The following is a 26,494-nucleotide window of genomic DNA, read 5'->3' as shown; positions in this document are numbered from 1 at the left end:
ATAACATTTTTTTATCACAATCTTTCCCCACTTGAAAAAAAAAAAACCCTCATATTTGGCACATTGCCAAGGTTAAAAACATTTTTGTATAAATATTTTCGTTCACTAGGATTAAAGCACTGTATTTAGCCTAATCTATGTAAAAAGATATTGTTATATAACACACTTTATAGATGATTCGGGCGCCAAATATTAATGGATATAAACCGGCTCGGTTTACATGATATACTAATAAGTAAAATGATCAGATCTATATTGTCGTCTGGTGAATAGGATAATTCCATCGGTGTTAATCTTGTCTAGAAACGGATTTATAACGCATGTGCTCAACAAAGGGGGGTATTTGTCTTCTAGAACATCTGATATCAATCCCTAAAAACTGTGCATGTGTAGTTCGTTGGAGAATTTGAACGTCTAGAGACATCTATAGCAAAGGTTTATTCTTGACTGATTTACTAAGTAGGTTTTTTGTGTGGGTCTACCTTGCAGTCAATGTGGATGTACAATTAAGAAACGTCTTTATTGAACCAGTTACATTTAGAAGTAGCAATTTCTGTAGCCCATGGTACAGATGAAGTGTATTGGTATTAATAGAGATAATGTGCAGGAATACAAAAGAACAGATATGTCCTGGGGGTAACAAAGGATGGTGCGGAAACACTGGAAACAATGCTATAAATAAATGGTTATTTCCTACACTTGCTAGGAGTCCTTCTGGCGTAGTATTGCATTTCATTATTATTACAATATAATATGATGTTTTGTCTTTCATTAAATTCCCAAAGTAGTCTGAGCAATTATGTATTGTCACTAAGCACAGTCGTCTTGTTCCATCCACTGTTGCACACTTCCAGCCATAAATAATATAAAATAAAATAAAACAATGGCACATGGTAGAGACACATAAATCAGTGTTCGATATATTGATGTAGTATAGTAAAATATAGAACACCTCAAGCGGTAACTTTACCCCAATGTTTTACCTTAGCCCTTAGGCCTATTACCGATCCCAAGGGCAATATACATTGTAGGCTACAAAAACTCTCCCTTACGCCTGACAGCTTTGCCAAAGGTGGGAATTGTTTCCTTACGGGGGTATTTTCTATTTCAAACAGTATGCCATATTCTACAATGCGTTTCGCCATCAGGGAAAGATTACATGCTAATGCCCGGTCGCAATGAAATGTGACCAGTTTTGATGTTGGCGATAATGACATCTTAAAATTATCTATTATAACCCCACCATCTTGTCTATAAGTATTATGTGTTTGGGTCTATACATATCGTATTCTGTCTTATAAAAGAAACAGTTTTAATCGAGACATCACAGGATTAAATTAGGCGATGCTTACTTTCAGGAACACCCGATATCATTATTTTATTTAAAGGATTTGTATTACAAATAAGATTTAAGATCGTATTAGATTTTATTATATTCTGAACACACAGTAATGTTGAATCTACGGTTAGGTCGATACTGTTTATAGACAGACACACCACAAATGAAATGAAATGGGGTTTAACGTCCTACTGTTCTGTTCCGACTGGGCTAATGAGCAGGAAACAGATAGAAGTCTGAGGGAGCTAAATCAGGAGAGTAGGGTGGATGCTGAAAAAGTGCTGACATGGCAACAGCTGATTTATGCACTGGTGCATTTTCCTGGTGGAAAATCACACCTTTGGTCAACTTTCCTCGTCTTTTGGTCTTAATTTCTTGCCTCAACGACTGCCTTATAAGTGCTGCATAGTATCTACCGTTAATTGTTTGACCCTTTTGGGGGTGATCCACCATGAGAACATTCTCAGAATCCCAGAATACTGAGGCCATCACCTTTCCTGCCGATGAAACAGTCTTTGCCTTCTTTGGGGTCGACTACGTCACACGTTTCCACTGTTTTGACTGCTCTTTTGTTTCTTTCTGAAAGTGGTGGACCCAAGATTCATCCATAGTAACAATTTGTTTTAGGAAGCGGTCAGGATCGGTTTCAAATTAGGCTAGATTCTCTTCTGACATGATGTGTCTTGAACGCTTTTGATCAGGCGTCAAAAGCTTTGGCACCATCGTGCTGAAACCATTGTCATTTCCAAAGTTTCAGTGATAATAGAATGAACTCTCTCCTGGCTAATACGAACTACCCCATCTATGAATCGTTCAGTAACTCGCCGGTCATTCATTATCAGATCATGGATTTTTTGTACCATTTCAGGTGTTTACACAGTTTTTGGTCGACCAGGGCGTGGTTCGTCTTCAATGCTGTCTCGGCCACGCTTGAATTCAGCTGACCACCTTTTAATTGTGGCATATGATGGAGCATCATCTCCTAATGTCTCAACCATATCATCATGTATGGCTTTCGTTGTTAGACCCTTTTTATGCAGATACTTAATCACAGCTCTCGCCTCGATATGGTCCATTTTCTGAAAACAACAGACCCTACTTGATTGTTATGACCTGTCACAACCAAACAGCTTAACCGAACGTGATGAAAGTTTGTGACAAAGCCCGAGGAACGTAATAGTACACGTGCAAAACGTGGTATCATTGTGTTGCACGGTTTTCCAATCGAGGCTCACTACTTATCAATCACCCCTCGTAATCCACAGATATCCAATGAAATGCCTCTAACTTTACAGTGATGCCATGTGTCTTTGAAGTCCTCGTCTCACGGACCTACTTGGTTACTTACATGTTCGTAACAATAATATCAGAAATAAAAAAAATAGTAAGAAAATACAACCCCACCCCCAATTTAAAAGATACAAAACCAAAACAAGGATAAATTTAATCTAATGAAATTGATAATTCTTGTATTGACAATTCATTGCCAACTCAATTCATACTTCGTGTTGACCAGAATAAAATTAGCCTAGTTATCAGAGTCCAAGACCGATCTTAGAATGAATTAACTATAATCTAGTACAAATCTCAAGATTGACGTTGCTTAAAGAACGAAGGGTGTGCACCCCAGGCCATCATAATCTGAGGGCAAACAGCAAAGGCGTGCTGCTCTCTTCACGAAACGTGGATCACGTGGCTAAGTGGGTAAGACGCTAGCTCGCTAGCCTGGGGGTCGGGTGTTCGATCCCTGCATTGGCAGAGAAAGTTCATCCAGATTTTCCGGCGTGGTTCTCCCTTATCAGTGATGCAGGACGGAGGGGCTGACAAGGAAAGCTGTCTAGTCGTTCGGATGGGACGAAAAACCGAGGTCCCGTGTACACATTGGCGTGCACGTAAAAGATCCCTTGGCAGTTGGAATTCGATATAAGAGTAGGCCGTAGTGCCGCTGTCCGGGCAAAATTTCCCTCATAGCACACTGTATGGCGTATGCCCGTCTTCATTAGCCCAGGTTAGGAGCAGAACAGTAGGACGTTAAACTCCATTTCATTTCATTTCATTTCCTTCACGAAACCCCATTTCAACATTGACCTAGAAAATGAACCTCCATCATCTCAACGTTATTGTTATTATTATACATTTGGCTCACCTTTATAGCAGGCCTTAGAATACTAGTTACTACGGTGAACTAAATACCGGTATCTAAAAAAAATTATAGCATATATATACGGGGGAACAATTTACAAGTTTACATGTGTGCACAAACGAGAGAAACTGGTTATTAATTATTAGCTGAAAATCGAGTTACATGTAGGAAGTGGTTATTAAATTGGATACTGGCATTTGGTTTTAGATACGGTAGGTCACTGTGAACTCTGGGCTATACAATTTATCCATTTTACGTCACCTCGATTCAACCTTGAACTTTTGACCCCTAGTTAAACTGTCTCTTGTCTTTACTCATCACTGGTTTGGATTTATGATTTTAACCCCAAATACATTGCAAAAAGGAGTCTTTCAGAGAGTAGTTTGTTAAACAGTATTTTGTATATTCGGGTACATTATTGCCTTGTCTTAGGGTTATATTTACTGGGCTAAACATCTAAATACGGCCAGTAGAGAGAGGAGAGTTTTGTCTGAGCTACGAACTGAATTATGGGTAGCGATTGTGCCCCGTTGGGAATGTGGTAAATTATAGTCCGACATTTTGTGGATCATAAAGGTGAAAATAGACGTCGAAAGTCCTCTTTGGACGGTCATTTGAGCCAAAGGCACCAATGGATCGTTCAGAGATGGGTAAGTCAGGTTATTTTTCCTTCATGACAGCTCAAAATAGAGAAGGTAGCGATCGATTTTGCTTATGTAAGCCGAAATACCATCTGGTTAGGTTGATGTCGGCCATCTTGGAGTCAAAGGAGTTCGTGCACTAAATTACTCTCCCACTTGAAAAGCACCCTAACACCTGCTGTATGTTGTGGCCTTCCGTTGACATGTTATATTCTCTTTTGACTGTTGCATTATGTATAATTTATGTATTTATATGATTCTTTTAAATATTCGTATACAATTTTATAAATTGATTATCACTCAGTGAGTGGCATCGCATTGCTCGATTTACGGCGAGATTTGGTAGAATAAATCCTCGTTTAGTAATACTAATATTAATATTACTAAACGAGGGGCGGGCACATTAATCACAAATCGCCCTTACTACTCAGCCACTAGCCCATTTCAGTATTTGTACAAAATGCATTTGCTCTATACTATTGCGTTATAAGTTTTGTTGGGATTAAACGAACACTTGTTTTACATTTCATGATCCTCCTATCACACCATAAATCTGTGACCTACATACAACGTTGTTAACACTGGCAACAGCACATTTAAATGTGCACAATTATTGTTATAGGTCAGTTCAGCTACTTTGGTATGGTACTGACATACATATAATCATATTATAACCCATGTACACTTCTACATATCAACATCAAGGATTATTTATAGAACACTTAACAGCCGGATTTTTCAGAAATGATTTAACATCGGAATTGTGTGTTGACTGTTATGAAGTGCTTTATCCTACATGTATTCACCCCTTTAACGATTAATACAAAACTAACGATTTTAATGACCATCATCAAATGCTTTTTTTACATTCTCCATTAACATTGTTTCAGGAACAATGATGCATTATTGTCGGCCTCCGTTACATGTGAATCTCTTTCTAATTAGCAACTGCACTTATCTTTTCATTAAGTTTATGCTTACATGTACCTGTATAACATTAACAGTGAAAACTTATCTAATATTTATTGAGCCCCTCCCTGATTCAAAGTAGTATGATTTTTGATAGGAAGACTGGGTTAACTCAAACATGATTTTACTTTACAACTAGTCATGATGACCGTTGTCAACACTCAAGTCACACCACATGCAGTCATACTTTTCATCTCAAAATTTTTGATTGCTGTATAAACACTGATAAAGTAGAAAGTAAGCAGTTTCAATTTAGATAGTTCCTAAATTAATTGAACTAAGTTTGACTTAAACTGTTGTATTTTTGATCTCGTTCATACATGTACACATACATGTAGTATTGTATACTACATGTACTGATGTACATTCCTGAAAATTAGTTATAAAAAAAACACCTTATCTTACATGTATATGCCTTTAAACGTTTATAAGATTGCACCACGCATGTTCTTACTAGTACTACGTCTATGAAGTTCAGAGTAAAATAAATTCATCACAATTTTAATGTTAATAATCTTGTAAAATCTGATGTACACATGTTTCTTAAATTCAACATCCAACCTGATAATGCTTGTATGTAGTTAAATTGCTGTTGTTAACATGTACACACTCATTGTCTTAGCAAAGTTATGTACATCATGCGTAAGCTTAATGAATATATATTATGAGCTCATATTTTGATTCATGAAATAAGACCTACATCAGTACATGTAATATGTTTTATTGCATAGTCAATAGATAAATGTTGTCATCATAATGGTAGTGGGTATTAATTTATTAGTCACTGTTTATTATATAATAACTGATAACTAATTATGATTTCTTTTTTTTTTTTTTCCAGATACCTTAGATGGAAATGTGCATGTAAATGGTAGCATGCACGGGATGCACACACCCAATTCTATGGGTATGAACATGCATGGTCCACCACCAGATATAAAACCTGATATATCAACTCTCGGATCTCCTACCAGTACTCATCCTTACTTTAGTTACGGTCATTTACATGGATTACCAACATCAACACAGCATTCTCCAGGTCCCCCACAGATGCATTCCCCTCCTCTTCATTCTCCTACATCTTCTATGGGTACCCCTCCACTCATGTCGTTGGGATGTCCGTCACCAACAGGAATGCAACCACACACAACTTTATCCAACAAACATATTTGTGCGATATGTGGGGATCGTGCTTCTGGTAAACATTATGGTGTTTATAGGTAACTATTCTACTAATTTAAAGTGAACTTCTATCATCTCATTTAGTTCTGTCCATAATTTTTCGTTCTTGATGAATTGTTTTCATATTTGCAAAGAACCCTGTCGAAATTCAGAATTTTGTGATTGCAAATCATGGATTTATTCTGTCGTTTACATTGATACAACCATGTTGAATCATAATTTTTGGACCATATGCTTATGAATGTAGTAGAGGAAAAATCTCTCAATTATAAATAATTTGTTAAGTCAGTAATGTCCATCTTGAATTATGTTGGGCTCTCTACATGTATCATACCTCAACATTTGACATCTGCGTGGTGTGGCATATTGAATAGTTCTACATTTGCTGAGAAGAGCCGGTGTGGCCCATTGACGGTAAGTCATTGGCTCAACCGGGAGGTCCCCGGATTCAATCCCAGTGTTGGCTGAGAAGTTCTTACAGAATTTTCAGCATGGTTTCACCTTGTCAGTGGTGCTGGATGGGGATGACAGTTAAGATCATTATTTGATTCAAGTCCTGCATAGTAAATGACAGGCACAATATAAGTGTGATTGGGACCTTTTATCCACCCAATTTCCGATAATTGCTTACAAAGTTACTACCTTGATCACTTTTAAAATTATTATTCATGCACTTCTTAAGGCTATGGTTAAACCCAATAGATTTTAAATTTATACATTTGATTTCAACAATTGTCTATAACTCGAACAGCTAAAGTTACATATATCTGATTATCAGTTCATCTTTTGTTCAACAAGTCATTAAATGTTAGCACAAGGATGTACTAGATGCCTATTTACATGAATTATTAAGTACTTGGCAAATTTTAAAAAATCTTATTTTTTGATTTTGTGGTCTAAGGGCAGATAATAATTACAATTTTAGAGTTGTCTCCCTGTTCTTGTAATATTTTTAACCCAATATGTATTTTTTTTTTTTTCTTTCCAGTTGTGAGGGTTGTAAGGGTTTTTTCAAAAGAACTGTAAGAAAGGAGTTAACCTATGCCTGCCGTGATGATAAAAACTGTTATATTGACAAACGTCAGAGAAATCGTTGTCAGTATTGCCGTTATATGAAATGTTTAGCAATGGGAATGAAACGAGAAGGTGAATGAATTTACATTTTATTAAGTCTTATACAAAATTACAAAATAATACATCAGATTTATGCTTAGCATGTTTGGATTGCTACAGCCTGTATGTAAAATAATTTTTTTGGATATTAATATAAGAATTTGAACTTGATTAAAGTAAACTTATAGTAAGTAATAATAATTTAAAGAAAAAGATTTTGAACTTGAATTTATTTACAATGTAATGCTTGCTTTAAACTTTTATGGATTTGTGGTATTCTTTTTTTACCCTATACATGTATGCAATTATATTATTCTAATGCTAAAATTATTGTTCAAATGTAAAACAATTTTAGTGTATGATATTTTTTGGAGCTTATATCTTATTTTTAGAGCTTTTTTAATTATTTAGCTTCTTAGTACTTGTGATGCATTTTAATATTTCAGCTATTTCTATCTCTTAAAAATCTTGATCTAAAATCTAAATTGGAGATGTTAGAATTTTTGTATCTTGTTTGTTTTGCTTAGAGGCAGACACAAGTTCACCAAGTGGTAGTAAGAAATTACGAAGATCTGATTCATACGAATCTAGTGGGTACACTAAAACATGAAATATTCTGTTGAAGTTTGTTTCAGGGACTGTGGGATATAGTTATTAAAATTAATTCTATTTATCCTGCTCATAGAAAATGCAAGGTTGCATGTAGGCCAAAATTTAATTCGAGAAAAGGACATTATTCCATTGGTACAAATAGTAGAGACTTCACTTGTTTTGTTGGGGGGGGGGGTAAATTTATTAGTAAATTGCAAATGAATATTTTTAAAATCAAATCGAATTGATATACATGTATCTATCACCTCCAAAATTTATCAAATGAATTCAAGCAAGATTTTTATTCCTCTATTGTTTCTTTTACTCTTTTTCTCTGACAACATTCTTCTTTTGTACTAATCTGTTAACTATATCCTCTATCTCTTTCCTTTTAATTTTATGTTAGTTCATTTATTTTCTGCATTATGAGTTAGAGTTTTGTTTTCATTTGGATTTTCTTTTGATTTTGCTACTGGTCATCCCATGTTTGTGATATAATATGCAGAGATTTTACTGATGTGTGTCAAGGAACTTGCAAATTAAACATTATCAATATAATAAACAAAACAATCTCAAAGCAAAAATCCAAGCTTGTATTAACTTTAATTTATATAGCAAAAGTGACTTGGCATTGACTTATCTAACTTGACCATATAATTTATGACTTTAAATTTAATAGTTGAAATAAACTTGTTAGTATATAGTTAAACTTGTATAAGTAAATAAAGACTTCTAATGAAAATATAACATTTTCAGTGATAATATAGAATTATTTCTAAAATTAATCTTTCCCTCCTGTCCCCTTCCTCTTCTACTTTTATTATCTGTGTCTAGAATCAGATGTCTCCTCTTAGCACTTACAGAAAATCTCTGAAATACTCAAACTGCAGGACTTGTCACTTCAGTAAATAATCCAAAAAGACTTAACTCTCCTTACTTTGACATTTCAATTTCTTTGTGAAAAAATGGAATTTTTTATTTTTAATTTTGGGTTATTAGTCATTGTAAAGTTCTAACTATTTGATTAGAAATAGAAAATGTTATAAAATTTTGTGGATTTTTGTTGATTGAAGTACACAAAATTTTGTTGTAGCAGATATTAAATTGAAATTTCAAAGTAAAATTACCAAATATTCAAAAAAACGACACAAAATATCACAAGTTCTAACCTCAATCAAAACATGGCATGGCCAAGTTTCTGCTTTTATCTCACCTTCTGACATTGATTTAACGTTGAAGCCGTGCTTCCCACAGCTGTCCAGGAAGAAAGGCAGAGAACTAAGGAAAAGGGTGAAGAGGTTGAGAGTACCAGTAGCGTTAATAATGACATGCCCGTTGAACAAATACTGGAGGCGGAACTAGCGGTTGAGCCAAAAATAGATACTTACATCGACACTCAGGTTAGTAACAAATATGTAGTGGTGATAACATGGTAAAGACACTAGCCTCACAACCAGAAATTTGCAGTTCGAATATTGGTTCAGACTGATAAGAATCTTTGGGATTGAAGGTCCTGTTTCCATTATACATACCGGGGTTGGATGGTTAGCATGTGCGCGCTGTATCATAAAGCCTGTCATTGAGTCAACTGGCATGGTTTCAAATCCCCAGTTGTACGTGACAAGGAGTAGGGTCGCCTGTCCAACCTCGTGGGTTTTCTCTGGGTCCTCCAGTTTCCTCCCACTGCTAAAGACCCCCACGCGCAAGCGAATTATTGAAATAGAATTAAACCATGTGTTAGTCCCGAAATGACCTAGTTTGTGTCGAGTGGACGTTAAACCACATCTCTCACTCTCTCTCTCTCTCTCTCTCTCTCTCTTATACATACAAGCAAATGGAATTCATAACAAATGAAACATGTTAATGAGGCATTAAATGCCATTTAGAATCATTGAAAGAATAAACGGAAGAATGTATTTTTTTAATTCAAATAACTTACTATTAAGTTTGTAATATTTTGGTTTTCAGAAAGATCCAGTCACAAATATTTGTCAAGCAGCAGATAAACAATTGTTTACATTGGTAGAATGGGCCAAACGTATACCGCATTTCACCGAATTACCTCTAGAAGACCAGGTGATACAACTACGTGCAGGTAAAATCTGATTTTAGATTTGCTAACATAATGATAAATGTTATTTTGATTGTATATTTAATAAGAGTATATTTTTAATGATGTTTAGTCTTAAATTTTCTATTTTTAATTGTATATGATCTTCAATCTTATATTTAAGAGTACTTTTAATTAGATATGACTCAGTGTTATATTTGGCTTTTATTTTGAATTGTTATACCTTTTAAGTAAGAAAACTATGAAGTAGAATGCTTGCACATAGCAAGAACTCCAAATACAAATGTCTGATCAAGTGTATTTTGCTTACTATTACACTATAATATACATGTAAATGAAGGTAGTATGTCGTTGGCCCAAAAGTTATATTTGATCACCAATGCGTCCATCTATCTGTGTTTTTAATGATAGTCATTGATTTGGTGATCAAATGAAGTTACATGAAAAAAAAAAAAAAGAGGGTGACATTATATAATCCCTGCAAGTTCCTTGTTTGCTAGTGTTGTCCTTATGAAAATCTTGTTACATCATTTTAGCAAAGTAGTAATTTCTTTTAAACTACACTGTTATGAAAGATTAATTTCTAATAGGAATATCGGTCCAAAAATTTTAAAATTCTGTTTGCAATTTACAAAGATGTGTTGAATTGAAATTTCATCGATCTCGGCTGCTTGTTATGTAAAAAGCCTGCCACCATTTCGTTGTGAGCTAACAAAATTAGTAAGCGCATTTTAAATCTGATTAAATCCAAGCCGCGAAGTTACATGTGTTGGTACTTAATTAAATTTTAAATAATCAATCTGAGTACTATCAGTGTTGATTCAGTCATGAGAAATTTGATATTCTAGCAAACGAGAGGTTGCCAGGCAAAATATGCCCACATTTTGCAAGAGTTGGATAGAGAACAAGCTAAAAAAAAAAAATGTGATTTTTCATACAATCAGGGGGCATAATCCAAGAAGTTACGGTCTGATGCAGGAATATCTAAAGGGACTGAGATCTTTGGGATATAAAGATATATTTTAAGTTTCATCAAAATCAGACAAAAATTGTGACCGCTAGAGGGTTCACAACCTTCGTATTACATCCTTGTACACAATTTGCGTACAAGGAACGGACATTTTGTCAGGCAGTTTCGTTTCAATTTTCCCGAAATTCAAACTCAACCTTCATTATGGTGATATATTAAAATCTGATAAAAGTTTGTCCTCTAGAGGATCCACTGTTATAATATTAACAAAATGCTTATCTTTTTATTTTGCTAGGTTGGAATGAATTATTAATTGCTGGTTTCTCGCATCGGTCTATTGCTGTAAAAGATGGAATTTTATTGGCTACTGGATTACATGTACACAGAAGTAGTGCCCATCAAGCTGGGGTTGGAACTATATTTGATAGAGTTCTAACAGAATTAGTAGCCAAAATGAGGGAAATGAAAATGGATAAGACAGAGTTAGGATGTCTTAGGGCCATAGTTCTTTTTAACCCTGGTAAGTTTATCAGTATCCTGTACTTAGCTTTACTATATGATTAATGTTTGGATAATCAACTATATATTTTTCACTAATCATGGACTCCTTGGGTAGATTTGCTTTAGCAAGTGTCCAACATGCAGAAATGATCATCCATGCTGCACTTAGCATCCTGTCTTACACAACGACTGAACATATCATTCATTGATTAATTTATTTCTAATTTTAGATGCCAAGGGTTTAACAGCAGTACAAGAAGTAGAACAGCTAAGAGAAAAAGTGTATGCGTCATTGGAAGAATATTGTAAAACGCGATATCCGGATGAACCGGGTCGATTTGCTAAATTACTACTCCGTTTACCAGCTCTAAGGAGCATAGGACTCAAATGTCTTGAACATTTATTTTTCTTCAAACTTATTGGAGATACCCCTATTGATACCTTTCTTATGGAGATGTTAGAAAACCCAAGCCCACAGACGTAGCTGTTGTGAATATTCATAAAGAAAAAAGCCTGTCAGTGCCACAAGTTGAAAGTAAAAAAAGAATTACAACTCTAAATGTTTTATTGTTAGCTAAAATTTTTATAAATCACGCACATATTAAATGTATTATATATTAGTTATGAAATCTATAAAATATCTCGAGATTGAAAAAATTATTTTTAGATATTAAAATATTATGTAAAAAGAATTCAGTAAAAATGTATGTTAAATCTGCTTTTAATGCTTTAAATTTAAACAGTTTTTGTGTTAATTTGAGAAAACAATGTGCTGTTTGGTCATTATTTTGTTGAACATAACATTGTGATAGTGTAATTTAACAAAATATGTTAACAAATTACAAAGTTTATGATATTATTTTGCATTATTATGTTCCTCTTGATTTGTGAGAAAAAAAGAAAAATATCATTCAACAAAGAAAATTAAATAATTAATAATTGTTAGAATATTCCTTAAAAGTGCAAATTATGACACTAAGGAAAATGTAAGAGGTGAAATCCAGTATTTGGCCTTGTACATTTTTTTCTTTGCTAAAAAAGAAAAAGGGCACAACTTTTTTGCACAATGGTAATCAAAGGACTGGCTTATTATAGAAATGATCTGCCATGCCTTGATTTTTATTTAGTCCCCAAATATGTTAACACGTCTAGGGAAAGTAGGGTACAGTCTATTCAAAAGAATTAAACAAATTGAAATGTTTTTTTCTCCTTACAAATGGCATAAAATTGTTGATTGATTCAAAATATGGCAAAACTTGTATCCTTAAAATACAGTCTTGTGTTAATTATTTTATAATTTTAATTATTGTTTTGATTCAGAATTTTACTATCTTTGTTAGTAGTGATATATTAGAGATTGTATATTATTTGTAATATGTAATAGTTCCCTAAAGAATCTTGTAAACTAAAATAATTTCAAAATGGCCAATTGATGGTAATGTAATTCTTAATCAAGTTTGGATGAAAGCAATGCTAACACAAATCAGGTGTTAACTTCTATTAAATTATGCATAAAAAGACATTAAATTGGCTCTATATCTGAATTCACCATGTTTTGGATTTGGAATGTGTTATTCTTTATTCACACTGCATTTTAACTACAAGTTAAATCTAGCTTTATGTACATGTATTATTTTGTGTCCTAACTCAGCAACTGACAAAATGAAATTTTTAAATTTCGTTATTGATTGATAGTGTTTTATATTTTAAATTAGATTGTTTTTATTGTTTATGTTATATTAACATTAAAATCATAAAATTCATCAGAAACTCATAAAAATGGAGGAAAATAAATTTACACAAAAATAACTTTGTCTTAAAATATTTTGCCTCTTGATTACTACAAAACATATTTATGTGTAGTTGAACTATTAATTAAAACTTTGAGAGATATAAAACATGACTTGAAATCCTAAATAGCAGAAAGATGCCCAAATTGCTGTTATTTTATTGAAAGTTGATTGCTTTTAAGCATAATTTTCATCTTGAATGTGTGTAGAGTACCGAGAGAAAGAATGTCTCTGAATGTATTATTATTATTTTTTTTTTTTTTAAAGCAGTTCTGTTAATAATTTTTGAAACCTTTGTATGGTCAGTCAAATCTATGTTGAATTTTATTTGTATTAAAATGAAAATAAGTAATACATTTTTATATTGAAATTTTTAAAAAAAAAAGGCATTTTACAAAATTACATGTAATACCAGTTTGATCAACAAAAAGTTGTCTTACTTTTGTCTATTTTGTTAGCTATTAACATTTCAGTTGCAATAGATATGTTAACAAAATCCTTTTTTCTCAATTTCATGTACTTTTAACAAAAAGATTCCAAAATATTTAATTAAGATTAATGTCTCTGTATGTCATTTGCATTTTCGGAAAAATATCAAAACTTTCCACAGCTTAATCCGCCCAAATATGTACTCATATTGATTATTGACATTTAATTAAGAAAACAATATCAAACTGTCAATGGTAGATTATCTCCTGTCTTGGATACAAGAGTATTAAAAAAACAGGCGTATCAAATGATTTCCACAAAAGTGGCACTGGCTTGCCGAATTTTGTCAAATTTCCAAATCATGTCTTCGTCAATACTGAACGGAATTGAATCATTTTTTGTTTGATTGTTTTTAGAAATTCAACTTTCATGATATTATAGTTTGCACGGAATTAATGATCCCTCAAATGATGATCAGAGACTTTTAAAAAAAATAAAATTGTTTAAAAATACTCATTTCTATATTTCAATGAAATTATTTCAACACCAGCAAAGATCATGATAATTATTTCAAATGCTCTAATGTTTGTTTTGTAATCAAGAGAAAAACCCTAATGGAAAGATTAAGATATTCAGATTATTGTAGATTATATGAACAGCACATTTAGAAATGTAATCTTATATATACTTATTCACATGACAATGTAAATAATCATTACTTTATATATATACATACCTTTTGTATATCCTACTATACTTCTATTATTATTATTAGTTATGTATATATTTGTTAGCTTCTAGTTGTCTTGACAACAGGTTTATTATTATGAATATATTATAATTATTTTTAACCAGCATGATGTTTACTACAAGAGATCATAATACAATTCTATGGTTGTTGAGAGTTAGCCCTCTTGATATTGCAATAGATTCTTTTCTCTTGGTTATTCCCCATTATATATATATTTTTTTTTTTTTGGAAACTAGACTCCTGCACAAAGGGCAATGAGTAAATACGTCACTACGCTTTATATAGAGTTTATGAGCTGTACATGTGTACTTTGTTTTATGTGTAGGTCAACTTTATATTTTTGTTACATTTTTAGATAAAAGTCAGAAGTATAACACTGGAAATAATAATATTCCAACGAACACAGTTTTAGAAAATTATTCATGAAAATGTACACATTTTTTGAGTAAGAATTAAATTATGTTCAATAGAATAAGGTCATTTCTATTTTTGCAGTCCTAAATTTAAAAAAAAATATGCGAAAAAGACAATGCATATTTCTATTCTAAATGTATGTCCACTACAATTTACTTACAATAACAATGTCAGTACACTACATTTCAAGTTAGTCTACTACATTTCAAGTTCTCTTTTGGATACCGGTATTTTTTTTCTTATTTACTGTTGAATGTTGAAATGGATTTAGATTTGCTTGAAATGGAATCATAATCAATTTGATTTATTATTTTTTTATCACTTATTGTAAAATTTACCCCACATTTTAAAACCTATAACTTTATCTATTTGTGAGGGATTCTCTATATATAAGATGTGGTGCTTTGTAAAACACTATGAAGTAAGCTTGTAATTTTTTGCCATAGGCATGGTGATTTAATTTTGTATAGATTTTTTTTTTCTTGCTGTGTATCTGTTGAATCACATCGTAACCATAGTTTATCATATTTCTGTTGGTGTAAATTGTCAAATGTACACATTGCCATGGACATCAACAATAAAACTATCAATAACATAAAAATATTCTTTTGGTTTGTTTGTTGTTGATTGGGTTCTTTCTTTTTTATCTTATTGGGGTGTTAATGTAATTCCTTCAAAAATCTGCCTATTGCAGGTACTTACATAATGCATCTTAAACTTGCTATATTAGACGAGGCACAGTTCTATGAATTCTGTTATGCCTTTAAAGTGGCTATCAGAGAGAACCCATGCAAACTTTATTTCTTGCTGTATTACAGTGGTGTATACATATACACATGACACAATGCTATAGAATACATAATATGCTTCACTGATCTTAATCAAGTAAGAAAGTTACATGTATAGATTTACCCTCTTATGTTCTGTATTTAATGATCAGTGTAACTGCCAGATCTATGTACCGATGTCTGATAAATTGTTTTAAGGGCATTTAGTAACTTAACTTAAATACATGAAATTTTGTTCAGTAATGAACAGGAATTGTATTCCATACAGTTGTGTCCTGTGTATTTCCAGTTAGATTACTAGATGCCATTGACACAATGAACAACCAAATGCATGCACAATCAATTATACATCAGTTTTGATCAAATTCACTCCCTTATCCCCGATTTGAAGGAAGTTCCTTAGCTAAAAGGATGGACTCTAAATATGAGTTATCAGATCAGCAATGAGTACTCTTGTATTGTATATATATGAAATAGTCAGGATGCAGACTGCAGAAGCAGATTTTAGTTTAGTACAAGCAAAATGAAATGAAATGAAATGGTGTTTAACGTAGTACAAGCAAAGTAACTGATTCAAGAACAGGGTGGCTAACTGATGTCTTGGTTCATTTAAGAATGAAAAACTTCTTCTACAAAGGATATATATAGAAACTTCTTTAGCATCCTCTAACAAGAGGTCTGCTGTAAGTGAAGGTAATTCTGCCAGCAGTGTCTACTCTTCCAATGAGCAGTTAAGAGATCAGTCAAGAAGTAATCTTCCCTTGCTCGAAAATTAAACAACTTGTTAACCAAATTACTGTTTATTTTTGACATAGCCAACTTATAAACTCAGGAGTTTTCATTACATACAAAGTTACAATGTTGTAGAACCAGAACATAGATACATATCAAGCAATAAGTAGGGGAGACTTAGTCGGACCCAGATCGCTGTAATAAGAAGGGTGACACTATGAAAGGCAATAAAACAAAATTTCAATAGTACGCTAAACCGGGAAGAACAAAATGGCAGTGCAAAATTATAGACAATAAAATAAAACATAAACACATATTATGATAAAGAATCATTATAAATATTAATAGGTAAACATTCATTAATGTGGTTTGATTAAATTAGGATATTCAATCATTTTAATCAGCTATGGTGATAAAAGGTGCAGTTGTCTTGCTGGACGCGTAACTTCTCACATATTTCGACTGTTGTCATGAATATTTGGTGAAGTTCTCTTAAAAATTAACAAGAGCATCGCTAACGCAGCAATATACGTCCACATTCCTGTTTTGTTTGATATGGTCCAGTTTGCATTGAGGGTCTGTGAAATAAAACTGGGTTGTAGGACTGCTATCAGTATAACATTTCGTTCACATTAACAGAACACAATTTTTATTTTAAAACAATCGATGTCTTTATTCTAAAAGCATGACGTTTTTTTTTTGTTTTTTTTTGCTTGATTGATAACGATAAGAGAATACTTGTGGAAACGTCGTGCTTTTAGAATAAACTAGTGATTGTATCCCATAAAAACTGTGTTCTGTTAATTTGTTCCCTGATCGCTAAATGCCACTTAAAGAATAACTAGAAATGGGCGTGGCTCTGCCCCTGGGGGTCGGGCATGCACCAAAAACAATAGGGATCTTCCTTGGGGTATAAGGAATAAGTATACCAAGTTTGAAGAAAATCCAGTAAGAATTGCGCCCTGTAGGCGACACAAAGACACACGAAAAGAAAATGGGCGTGGCTCTGCCCCTGGGGGTTGGGCATGCACCCCAAACGATAGGGATGTTCCTTAGGGTACAAAGAATGTGTATGCAAAGTTTCAAGATTATTAGTTAAGAAATGTGGCCTGTAGACGACAAACAAACAAATACTAGAAATGGGCGTGGCTCTGCCCCGGGGGGTCGGGCATGCACCAAAAACAATAGGGATCTTCCTTGGGGTATAAGGAATAAGTATACCAAGTTTGAAGAAAATCCATGAAGAATTGCGCCCTGTAGGCGAACCACAGACACACACACACACACACACACACACACACACATACATACATACACACACACACACACACACACACAGACAGGGGCGACGGCATAATACGTTCACATTATGAATGTGGACGTATAAAAATGATTATACATTTAATTTCTTGTGCTTATTAAATAAATATCAATGTCTTTCAGTCTAAGGGAGAAAACTCCATTTAAGCTATTACAGAATATCCTTCATACACTCATACGCATGCATTTGGTTATTTCATGTCATTTTATTGCTCAGATTTGGTTTAGAGATTAGCATAAAACCATTTAAAAAATTGATATCCTCAAAATAATCCCTGAAATAAAAAAAACAAACAAACATCATTTTGATGTGCGAAAAAAGAAAAAGGTGTAAGAGCATAGAAGTATTATATTTCTATGGTTAGAGTTATCCCCCCTGAAGGGACCGTTTATTAAACCGGAACGGAATAAAAATTGGGAAGGAAGTTAAAAATAGGCATTTTGTTTGACAACTTTCTAACTTTTAATTCAACATGTTTGTAAAATAGTGGTACATATTTGAGCTCTGCCTCGCCATGAGCTCAGTTTCTCAGGTTTTAAGGTAATTATTACTACAAAAACCGTGAATATTAGCTGGCAGTGGTATTTATGCAACTATTAGTATTCACTTTTTAGTTTCTGAACTGACTTGTCAATGAATATGATAAAACTATGTAGCTTACTGTGTCAGTCAATACTAATTTATTGCACTGTTATAAACTAAACAGAAGACAGTGTTACACTATGACCCACAAGAATTCGTTTTCTTTAAATAAATAACTGCTGATGTGTTCAGAGGTAATCTGAAATATCAGACCACTCCAAAAGGCAAGGTCTCTAGTGATAGATTTAAAAAGTCAAATGCCAGATCATTACTGACATCAGTCATCAGTCATCAGTATCAGATTTTGTCTTGAAGAGAATCGGTGTGGGAAGTTTTCACATAGATAGGGTCCACAGAGGCTTTCCTGTGCATTCATCAAATGTAATCACCTTGAGAGCTAAATGACACACACTGTTTAGATTTTATAAAGTCCTCATGCACAACATGTTTTAAATTCATACTCTGTACACCAAACAGTTGTCTTGATGTCACATCAGTCTTCACCTTTATGAAATTGTGCGGGCAGCGGGAGCCATAAAAAAACACTCTTGCCAATTCCCAAAATGAGAAAAAAAAGCTTTTGTAAAAGATTCATCTTAATTAAATTGCAAGAGTAATTCTAAAATTTCTAAATTAAAGGAGCTAAATCACTAATATTTGGGACCTAGAAATTGGCACAAATGGGTGACAGCGCATATAATAATGTAATATGAATGTTTATAAACTGGTTTACATTTAACTGTTTCCATTTTTACTCTTAATTTTTAACTCAATTATGTTGGGCAAAATATGTCAGAAGTCTCAATCAAATAGCAGTCTCTAGCGTCTGGTTATTCTAGTCTACACCAATAGTATTTATTCCGCATGCTCTCCAGATTAGAATATCGCCGTTTGACATGGCGTGTGGAATATGTCTAGCCTCAATCTTCGGGTTTCCTGGTTACAAATAGCACTGAAACGCAATTATGGTACATGAATCAGGTACCAATGGTAAAATATTTATTTTGTCTTTTAAAATATTGGATATCAGAAGCCCATCTTTTCCCGGTAAGATCACAACATTAATGTTGATTTAAATTGACAAATAATTTGTGTTTTTGAATGTCAAAGCCTTTGGATGATATTGAGTTAGAGACTTAGCTACATTAAGAAGAGCCAAATTCTCTTTTTTATGTCATTTATATGTTCCATGAATTTTCGTCAGATTGATCACTTTGTCAGCATGCTTAGCGCACACATTTGCACTAAAGACCAAACCAATTTTACAAACCCATTTTTGTCCCCCTCCGTGGCTATTTGCCCTACAGTACTTCCAATTTAAAAATGTCACATACAGTTTTGACCATCTCCCGACATATTGATAGTGATAATCAACGCAATGACAATGAGACAAGCGGTATATGCAAACATTTTAAACAACGTAATGTTATTATTAAACGTGTCATTCTATCATTCCTGCGGATTTTCTCCATCAACATCCAGCAACATATTAGGCTGTCTAACATCTATTGGCTGATTTTAGACTTCTATCCAATTAAAACGAGTCTTACATTAGCATTCAGTATGTTTGGTGAATAATTATGACAGCCCTAGTTTTACCATGGAAATGCTCATAGCTCGAAGGAGGAGGTCACTTTACTCCAACATATGCAGTTTTAAAGATAAACAAAAAACTGAAAGTACAGTAATTTAAGAATCTCAATATTTAGGAGAGGGATTTATCTAATTGCAAGCGTATTTAACGACTCCCCTGAAGATAAGTTGAGGTGCGTTGAGAGGCGCAAGATTGAAAGTGCGCCTTAAACTTGAAGGACTGGTCACATTATATATTATCAAATTATTCAAATACTTCCTTTTAAAGAAATGTCTTATCCATTGCAAGATCAGCAGAAATAATCTTGTTATTATAACATAAAAGATATCAAAGCGTTTATTTCATAAAATTTATTTGAGGTTGCCATTTTTGGACCAGGAACTCACCACAAGCGATTCATGTCTTGTTGCTCTTCTTGTGGACGAAGCTCTTCAAATAAAAACCCAAGGGTTCTGCCAATTCAAGTACAATCAACATGAAACTTGCCTTGATTGTTCCGTGGACAATTGCACATCAATTTTTGATATATGGCGTCACAATTCCATGATGGTGGCAATGACATAATGCTCAGTTCCTGGTCTATATATTTTTACTATCATTGACTTTTATAAAAAGAGCTATTTTGGAGATTGTGAATAAATTCTGGTTTGGTAGCTTTCTGTTGATTTGCCATCACTCATACAAAACATTCAGTTGGTTTGTAAAATGGGTTTTTGGCATATCAAAATATAGTCAGTTCTAAAACATAATTTCGGCTTCTATAAAACTTCTGGAGAGGCTACTGGATTTTTGATGATTAGTTCAGCATCTTAAATCTTATCCACTGTTCAGATGATATCTTTTCACTCTACATACATGTATATTACACCCAAGACTTCATCAAGATACAAATTTACCCCTGGGCCTAGTTGAGTCTTTTTCCCTTGGTCACAGGTTACTCTTAAGATGGTGATTAAATGTGCATTTGGCAATAAAGATTTAGATCTGTTAGTACCGTTTTTCTAAAATAAAAATCAGCTGAAACATAAATTATCACCAGAAACAGCAATGATATTTATTGTCTTAATCTGGTGTTTGATACAATGCCTGAATGGGGAATTTAGGCAAGAAGATGATTACCAATTGTATGGAATCAGTTCCTAGTATAAAAACAGATATTTTTGTAGTTTAAAGAGTTATATCTAACTATGTGCTTTATATATGACTAGCAGGATACCCGGCTTCCCTCGGGGGTCATAACTCCGAAACCGGAAGTGGTAGACTAACGCCACCTGGCCTATGTTACTCCCCGGTCCAAACACCCCTATACCCCAAATTTCAGACTCGGGGCAGACCTAGTGTAGCCGCCAACCCCGAACAGACAGACAAACAACAGTCACAAATATTAGTATAGATAACAAAATTTAGGACTGAAGGGAACACCAAATGTATTTTAGCATTGGAGTACATTTATCAACAGCTGAACCACATTAATATGTAAACACAATTTTGTGATATTTTTTAATCTGTTTTTGTTCTCTTCAGGCAAGCAGATTCATTGAAAGTTACAGTTTCTGGTAAAATTCTTTTCTTTCCTTCTGTTCTTCATTCATAACTAACTAGTCGGTAATCCTAAGGAAACACTTTAAGAAGTTTAAAAGGACTTAGTAGATTAACTTTATTTCCTTATTATTTTAAAGCATGACTTTGTATTGTAGACCTTTATGCTGAATAAACTTTCTTTTTGAATGAGACAGCCTACTGACATTTAAGCCAAGGCTTTTAAACATTTTGATAAGATTTTTCAATTTGAACATACATTTGCTAATCCTAATTACTTACTATTATTTCATTTTAATTTTTGACAGGATTATTTTTTTAAAATCATGTCACAAATATATCATTTGTAGATTCCAGTAAAAGTATACCAGAACTATGGGTGCCACGTCAAAGACTAGAGGATCTTTACAAGAAACTTCTTTTAATGGATCTAGAATATGCACTGGATAAAAAGGTTGAACAAGATTTGTAAGTGTTTTTGTGTACTTTATTCTGGAGAATAGGAAATTTATCTGCATGTTTTGGAAGGATAGAATTTTAAATAGATTATAATGATGAATCAAGACTTACAGGAAAAACAAATGTTTCAGCATATGATTCTGATATGGATACTGGATAGATTAGTAAAATAATACATATTATTATTTTATAATTATTTTTCAGGTGGAATCATGCATTTAAGAATCAGATAAATATACTTCAGGCTCAGACAAAAGATAAACAGGTAAAAACGAGACATTTTCTTTTGTCGTCAATAAAAAAACGAATGCAATAAATAAGTTATACAGTCAGCATAATATATGTATCTTTATACTTGCCATTGCTAACACGTGGAGACTGGAGATGTTAGATTTGATAAAAACTGCACGAATAAGAAGTCTAAAAACATATAGTTTGTCTTATGTTATTTAAAAGGAATTTAAGAATCCCCGCTCAACAGTAGCACAACAGACTTGGTAGAAGTGAAGATTGTTAATGAATAATGTTTCGGGTTGTGATACCCTTTTTTTGATCCAGTAGCCATGCAGATGTATTAGCCTGTTCAGCTTTAGTCACCTTGTCTAAGGAGCGTTGCCGTCCCTCTTCTCGCACCCAGTCTTATGTTATTTGTAAAACAGGCCAATTATGCGAGAGACAGGGCTTAAATTTAAAACTGAACAAAGTCAATATCAGTATTGAAATATTTTTCAGAATACAAAAAGAGGAGAAAGTCAAGCTAGTCTTAATTTATTTTTGGAGAATGCAAGTGGATTCTATCTCCAGGTACTCTTCTTTTTATACACACAAGTTTAATGTGGACTTCTGTCACCTGTCACTGGACGTCCATTCACCACTTCTTAGTTATTAAAACAGATTTGTTTTTCAAATTTGCAGGGATTATTCCTTGGGTCATTTGGAAGAACCTCATTGAAATTTGGGAAATTTTTATCAAATTTTCAAATATTATATGGTAAAAAGGAATGAATCACAGAAATCTGTATATCATTATTAAAGCAGCTGATCGTCATTTAAAGATGGCCATGGGTTCCCAGAAAAGTATTTATCGGGTGGTTATTTCCAATAAAAGTATGGTAAGTTTGATGAAAGTAGAGACATCCAATCTTACTGGAAAAATACTGGATTCCCCGAAAAACACTCATGGAGCGTATACAGAACAAAAATGTAAGGGTTCCCCTAATCAACAGCCCGACGATTAGGAATTCCTGCACGCGTGATGTCAAAGGTCACACGCGAACATTGAGCGCTTGATGTACAAGTTGATAAACTTTATGAAGAGTTAGACATACAACACTTTCTGAGATAAAAATGATGAAAAAAGACGCGGGTAGTGGATAATCCGAGAATTTAATTAGGATTTGATATTTGTAATAAATAGTAAGCGATTAAAGACAACATCGTCTTATGTATGCAATGAATTCTCCTCTGACTTCCAAGAAAGGTAAGTCACGGGACGTAAACATGACCTGACTTGATCAAATTTTTATAACAGGACATTTCTTCGCAGTTACAATGTTTGAGAAGGATTTGAAGCAAAGTTATGACAAATTAATTAGTTTGAATATGTTTTTAGTCCATATATATCATTAAATCACCCAGTTTGTACGCAGGAACCCATCTTTAAGGAGTTAAGAATCCTTTTCAAAATATTTTGTAAAAAAAGGAATATCAGTCACAAAATTGTGTTCAGTTTTTACAAAATTATGAGTAGTTGAAACATGTGCAAAATTTGGCATCCACTGTATACAATAAAGTCAGCGATAAGTGTTGGCTAAAATCTTTTGATGGGCCTTGTTCTAATCTTAATTAAATCCAAGCTGAGAAATTATCTATTGTTATTATTTTTATACGCCCACATAGAAATGTGGACATATATTGCCATCGCCATTCGCCCCGTCGGTCCGTCCGTTCATCCATCCATCGTCCACAATTTCTTGTGAACGCTCTAATGCCAAAAGTTATCATCCAGTTGTTTTAAAAGTGATATTTGTTGTTTGCATTATTGAGATGAAGAAACCTATTTAATTTCAATCATTTCCGTTTATTATGTTTAGAGTTCTGGCCCTTGTTTCACTTTGTTGAACCTTGTGAACGCTCTAATGCCAAAAGTTAACATCTGATCTTTGTGAAATTTATTTGCAATATGTAAATTAGGGAAACAAAGAAGCCTATTGAATTCCAGCAATTTCTGTTTATTACTTCTAGAGTTATGGCCCTTGTTTAACGTTGTTTAACCTTGTGAACTCTCTAACGCCAAAAGTTATCATCCTATCTTTCTGAAATAGGATCTGTGTTTTAATCAAATTAAATATTAATTAGTAATGCATGAAATATATCATAATTTTTTGTATGTATTTTAGTTTCTACAGCTGGTCTGTACAACATTTAAATTAGACTTACCATTCAGACGTAAATCATCAGCTTATGGTGTAATGAAAGGTAATCATCCATTTTCTTTTGTTTTTATTGTATAGGTTTAGTAGTGATGTGATTATCACTTTACAATTTCATATTACAGATAATTATAAACTTATCAACACATTAAAACTATACACTTCCTTTGTATTATGAGGGTTTTGTGTGCCTTAAAACAGTGCATTGGTACCATTGAAATTGTGATTTCAATACAAAGATTTTGCATTGCACGGAGGAATGTATCACACTATTTCTTCTAGGTTTTTCAGTTATGAAGAAAGAATTATTAAATAAATCCTGAGTAGATACTTGGAGGCTAATGATGGGGGAACATGAAATGTTCCGAGGCAGCGGATGCTTGACTGGAATGTCTCAGGTTCATGTTCACTTGTCAGGGTAACACCTGCTTGATGTACATGGTGGTTTGTAATGGATTCCTAAATCCCTTAAATATCTTGATGTTTTTTCTCACTCTGTTGTAACTATTAGTACAGGTGTATTATATTGAATTGTATTTCAGAAAAATGTCCTCTTAAAGCCAAGATAAATCCGCCTACTAAGAACTCTTGTCTGTATATTTGTCAACATTGTTTAGTACATCTTGGTGATATTGGTAAGTATTATAAATATCTTTATCTGAATTAAAATTAGATTAGTATTCATCAAAACTGAAAAGAATAATGTTTCCTCCTTAAAAATAAAAAAAACTACCAATTAAATTATTTTATAATACTTTTCTTTATTTTGAATTTCAGCTCGTTATCGACAGCAAATTGACCAAGCTAAGACTTACTACAGACATGCAGCCAATCTAGTTCCACAAAATGGTAATTTATATCTAATAAAGCCCACTGATTATCATTTGCATTTTTCAGACAATATTTAATTTTGAGTGGCTTAATCCTTGCTAAAATGTATTAAAAATGATTATTTAACATTTATTTAAAGCAAACATTTTAAAAATGTCAAGGGCTTGGATTCAGTCTGATTAAAAACAGGGCTTATAGACAAAACAGCCCAAACATTTGGTCAAAACGGGTTTGGTCACAATGACCATGAAAATATTAAAATTTAATTATGGGCGTTGAGTAGTCTAAGATACACACTAACTTTTCAGCGCTAATCATATTAAGACTTTGCATACTTGTTTTATGTGTAAAATAACCCAGAGGACACATAACAGTCCAACCATTTGTTGTGTAGTAATGGAAATACAATCACGGCTGCCTCCAGCAACAGTTTCACACTGGACGACGCATTTCCTTTTTTGAAGTTCGAAGACTACCATTTTCGAATGCATAAAATGAATTTGAGTGCAGCGAAGTAGTGCACTGCAGTAAATATTTACTTTTGACATCCGAATTGTTTAATTTTAAAACTTGTTGTGAACATATTCAAAGAATTTACCCAAAATCATAAAATCTTGTTTGAAGGTTAATAATGAACAGAGATTTTAAGGTACATTGAAGTGAAAATTGTTAACATTATTGGTTTTGAAACGTTGCTTATTAGTTATAACCTCTACTTTCAATCTACAGTTGGGATTATCGATGGCTCTTTATCCCATAAAATTATAGAATATCCAAGAAAACGTATCATTTTTTGGCGTTTTCAAAGATACCAGACAAACCACGGTCTATAGCCAAAATGTGAACCAAACATTTCTTGGACTTTCATTTAGCATTGTTCATGCCAAATTTCTTGAAAATCCCTGCTTGCATTCCATGCATAACTGGGAAAATTAGACTTTTGTTCTCATCAGCACCTTTATTATCATGCTTTTGGGCCAAGTTTTGAACATACATGTAGTTGGTAATTAAAAAGGTATTGTTTTTGTGATTAATATGTAATTTATCACCCGAAATAACAAAATACATCATACACATCTAATGAACAAAACTTACAGTGCTAGCTTTGAAATGTGCAATTTAGAGTACTCTACGCCCTTAAGACAACTTACATATATTGGAGCCCATTTTTCCAGACGCTGCTAATCAGTATATATACCTTAGATTTTGGACAATTTTAATGAGAATTTTGCTGTGGCATTTACCTTGTTACTATGAAAACTTATATGTCAGCTTCAGACAATAAAAATTGGTAACCACACTGCAAATATAT

General features: G+C 33.2%; 2 protein-coding genes across 5 annotated transcripts in view; both read left to right on the top strand.

Annotated features, from left to right (window-relative positions):
* LOC126829615 (retinoic acid receptor RXR) overlaps positions 1-15,507 on the top strand; it is a 94,820-nt gene extending 79,313 nt beyond the window's left edge. For 2 of the 4 annotated variants that reach the window (XM_050559563.2, XM_050559584.2), the window contains exons 2-7: positions 5,934-6,312; positions 7,263-7,420; positions 9,218-9,378; positions 9,947-10,073; positions 11,315-11,539; positions 11,751-15,507. In XM_050559563.2, coding sequence (XP_050415520.1) covers positions 5,934-6,312; positions 7,263-7,420; positions 9,218-9,378; positions 9,947-10,073; positions 11,315-11,539; positions 11,751-12,004 — 1,304 coding nt within the window. In that variant the 3' untranslated portion in view covers positions 12,005-15,507. Of the gene's footprint in view, positions 1-3,775; positions 4,133-5,933; positions 6,313-7,262; positions 7,421-9,217; positions 9,379-9,946; positions 10,074-11,314; positions 11,540-11,750 lie in introns of those variants that run through there. The other 2 variants (XM_050559594.2, XM_050559572.2) reach the window with 2 other exon arrangements.
* A 2,643-nt stretch (positions 15,508-18,150) lies between these two features.
* The window catches only part of LOC126829571 (nonsense-mediated mRNA decay factor SMG7), a 32,339-nt gene continuing 23,995 nt past the window's right edge, over positions 18,151-26,494 (top strand). Inside the window, exons 1-8 of the mRNA XM_050559521.2 lie at positions 18,151-18,285; positions 21,446-21,477; positions 21,811-21,928; positions 22,124-22,184; positions 22,652-22,723; positions 24,319-24,397; positions 24,894-24,986; positions 25,129-25,200. Coding sequence (XP_050415478.2) covers positions 18,260-18,285; positions 21,446-21,477; positions 21,811-21,928; positions 22,124-22,184; positions 22,652-22,723; positions 24,319-24,397; positions 24,894-24,986; positions 25,129-25,200 — 553 coding nt within the window. The 5' untranslated portion in view covers positions 18,151-18,259. The remainder of the gene's footprint in view (positions 18,286-21,445; positions 21,478-21,810; positions 21,929-22,123; positions 22,185-22,651; positions 22,724-24,318; positions 24,398-24,893; positions 24,987-25,128; positions 25,201-26,494) is intronic.

Source organism: Patella vulgata, chromosome 1 (assembly GCF_932274485.2).
Source record: "Patella vulgata chromosome 1, xgPatVulg1.2, whole genome shotgun sequence".
Taxonomy (NCBI): Eukaryota; Metazoa; Mollusca; class Gastropoda; family Patellidae; genus Patella; species Patella vulgata.
The sequence above is the reverse complement of the archived record's forward strand: the minus strand, read 5'-3'. Positions and strand labels throughout refer to the sequence as shown.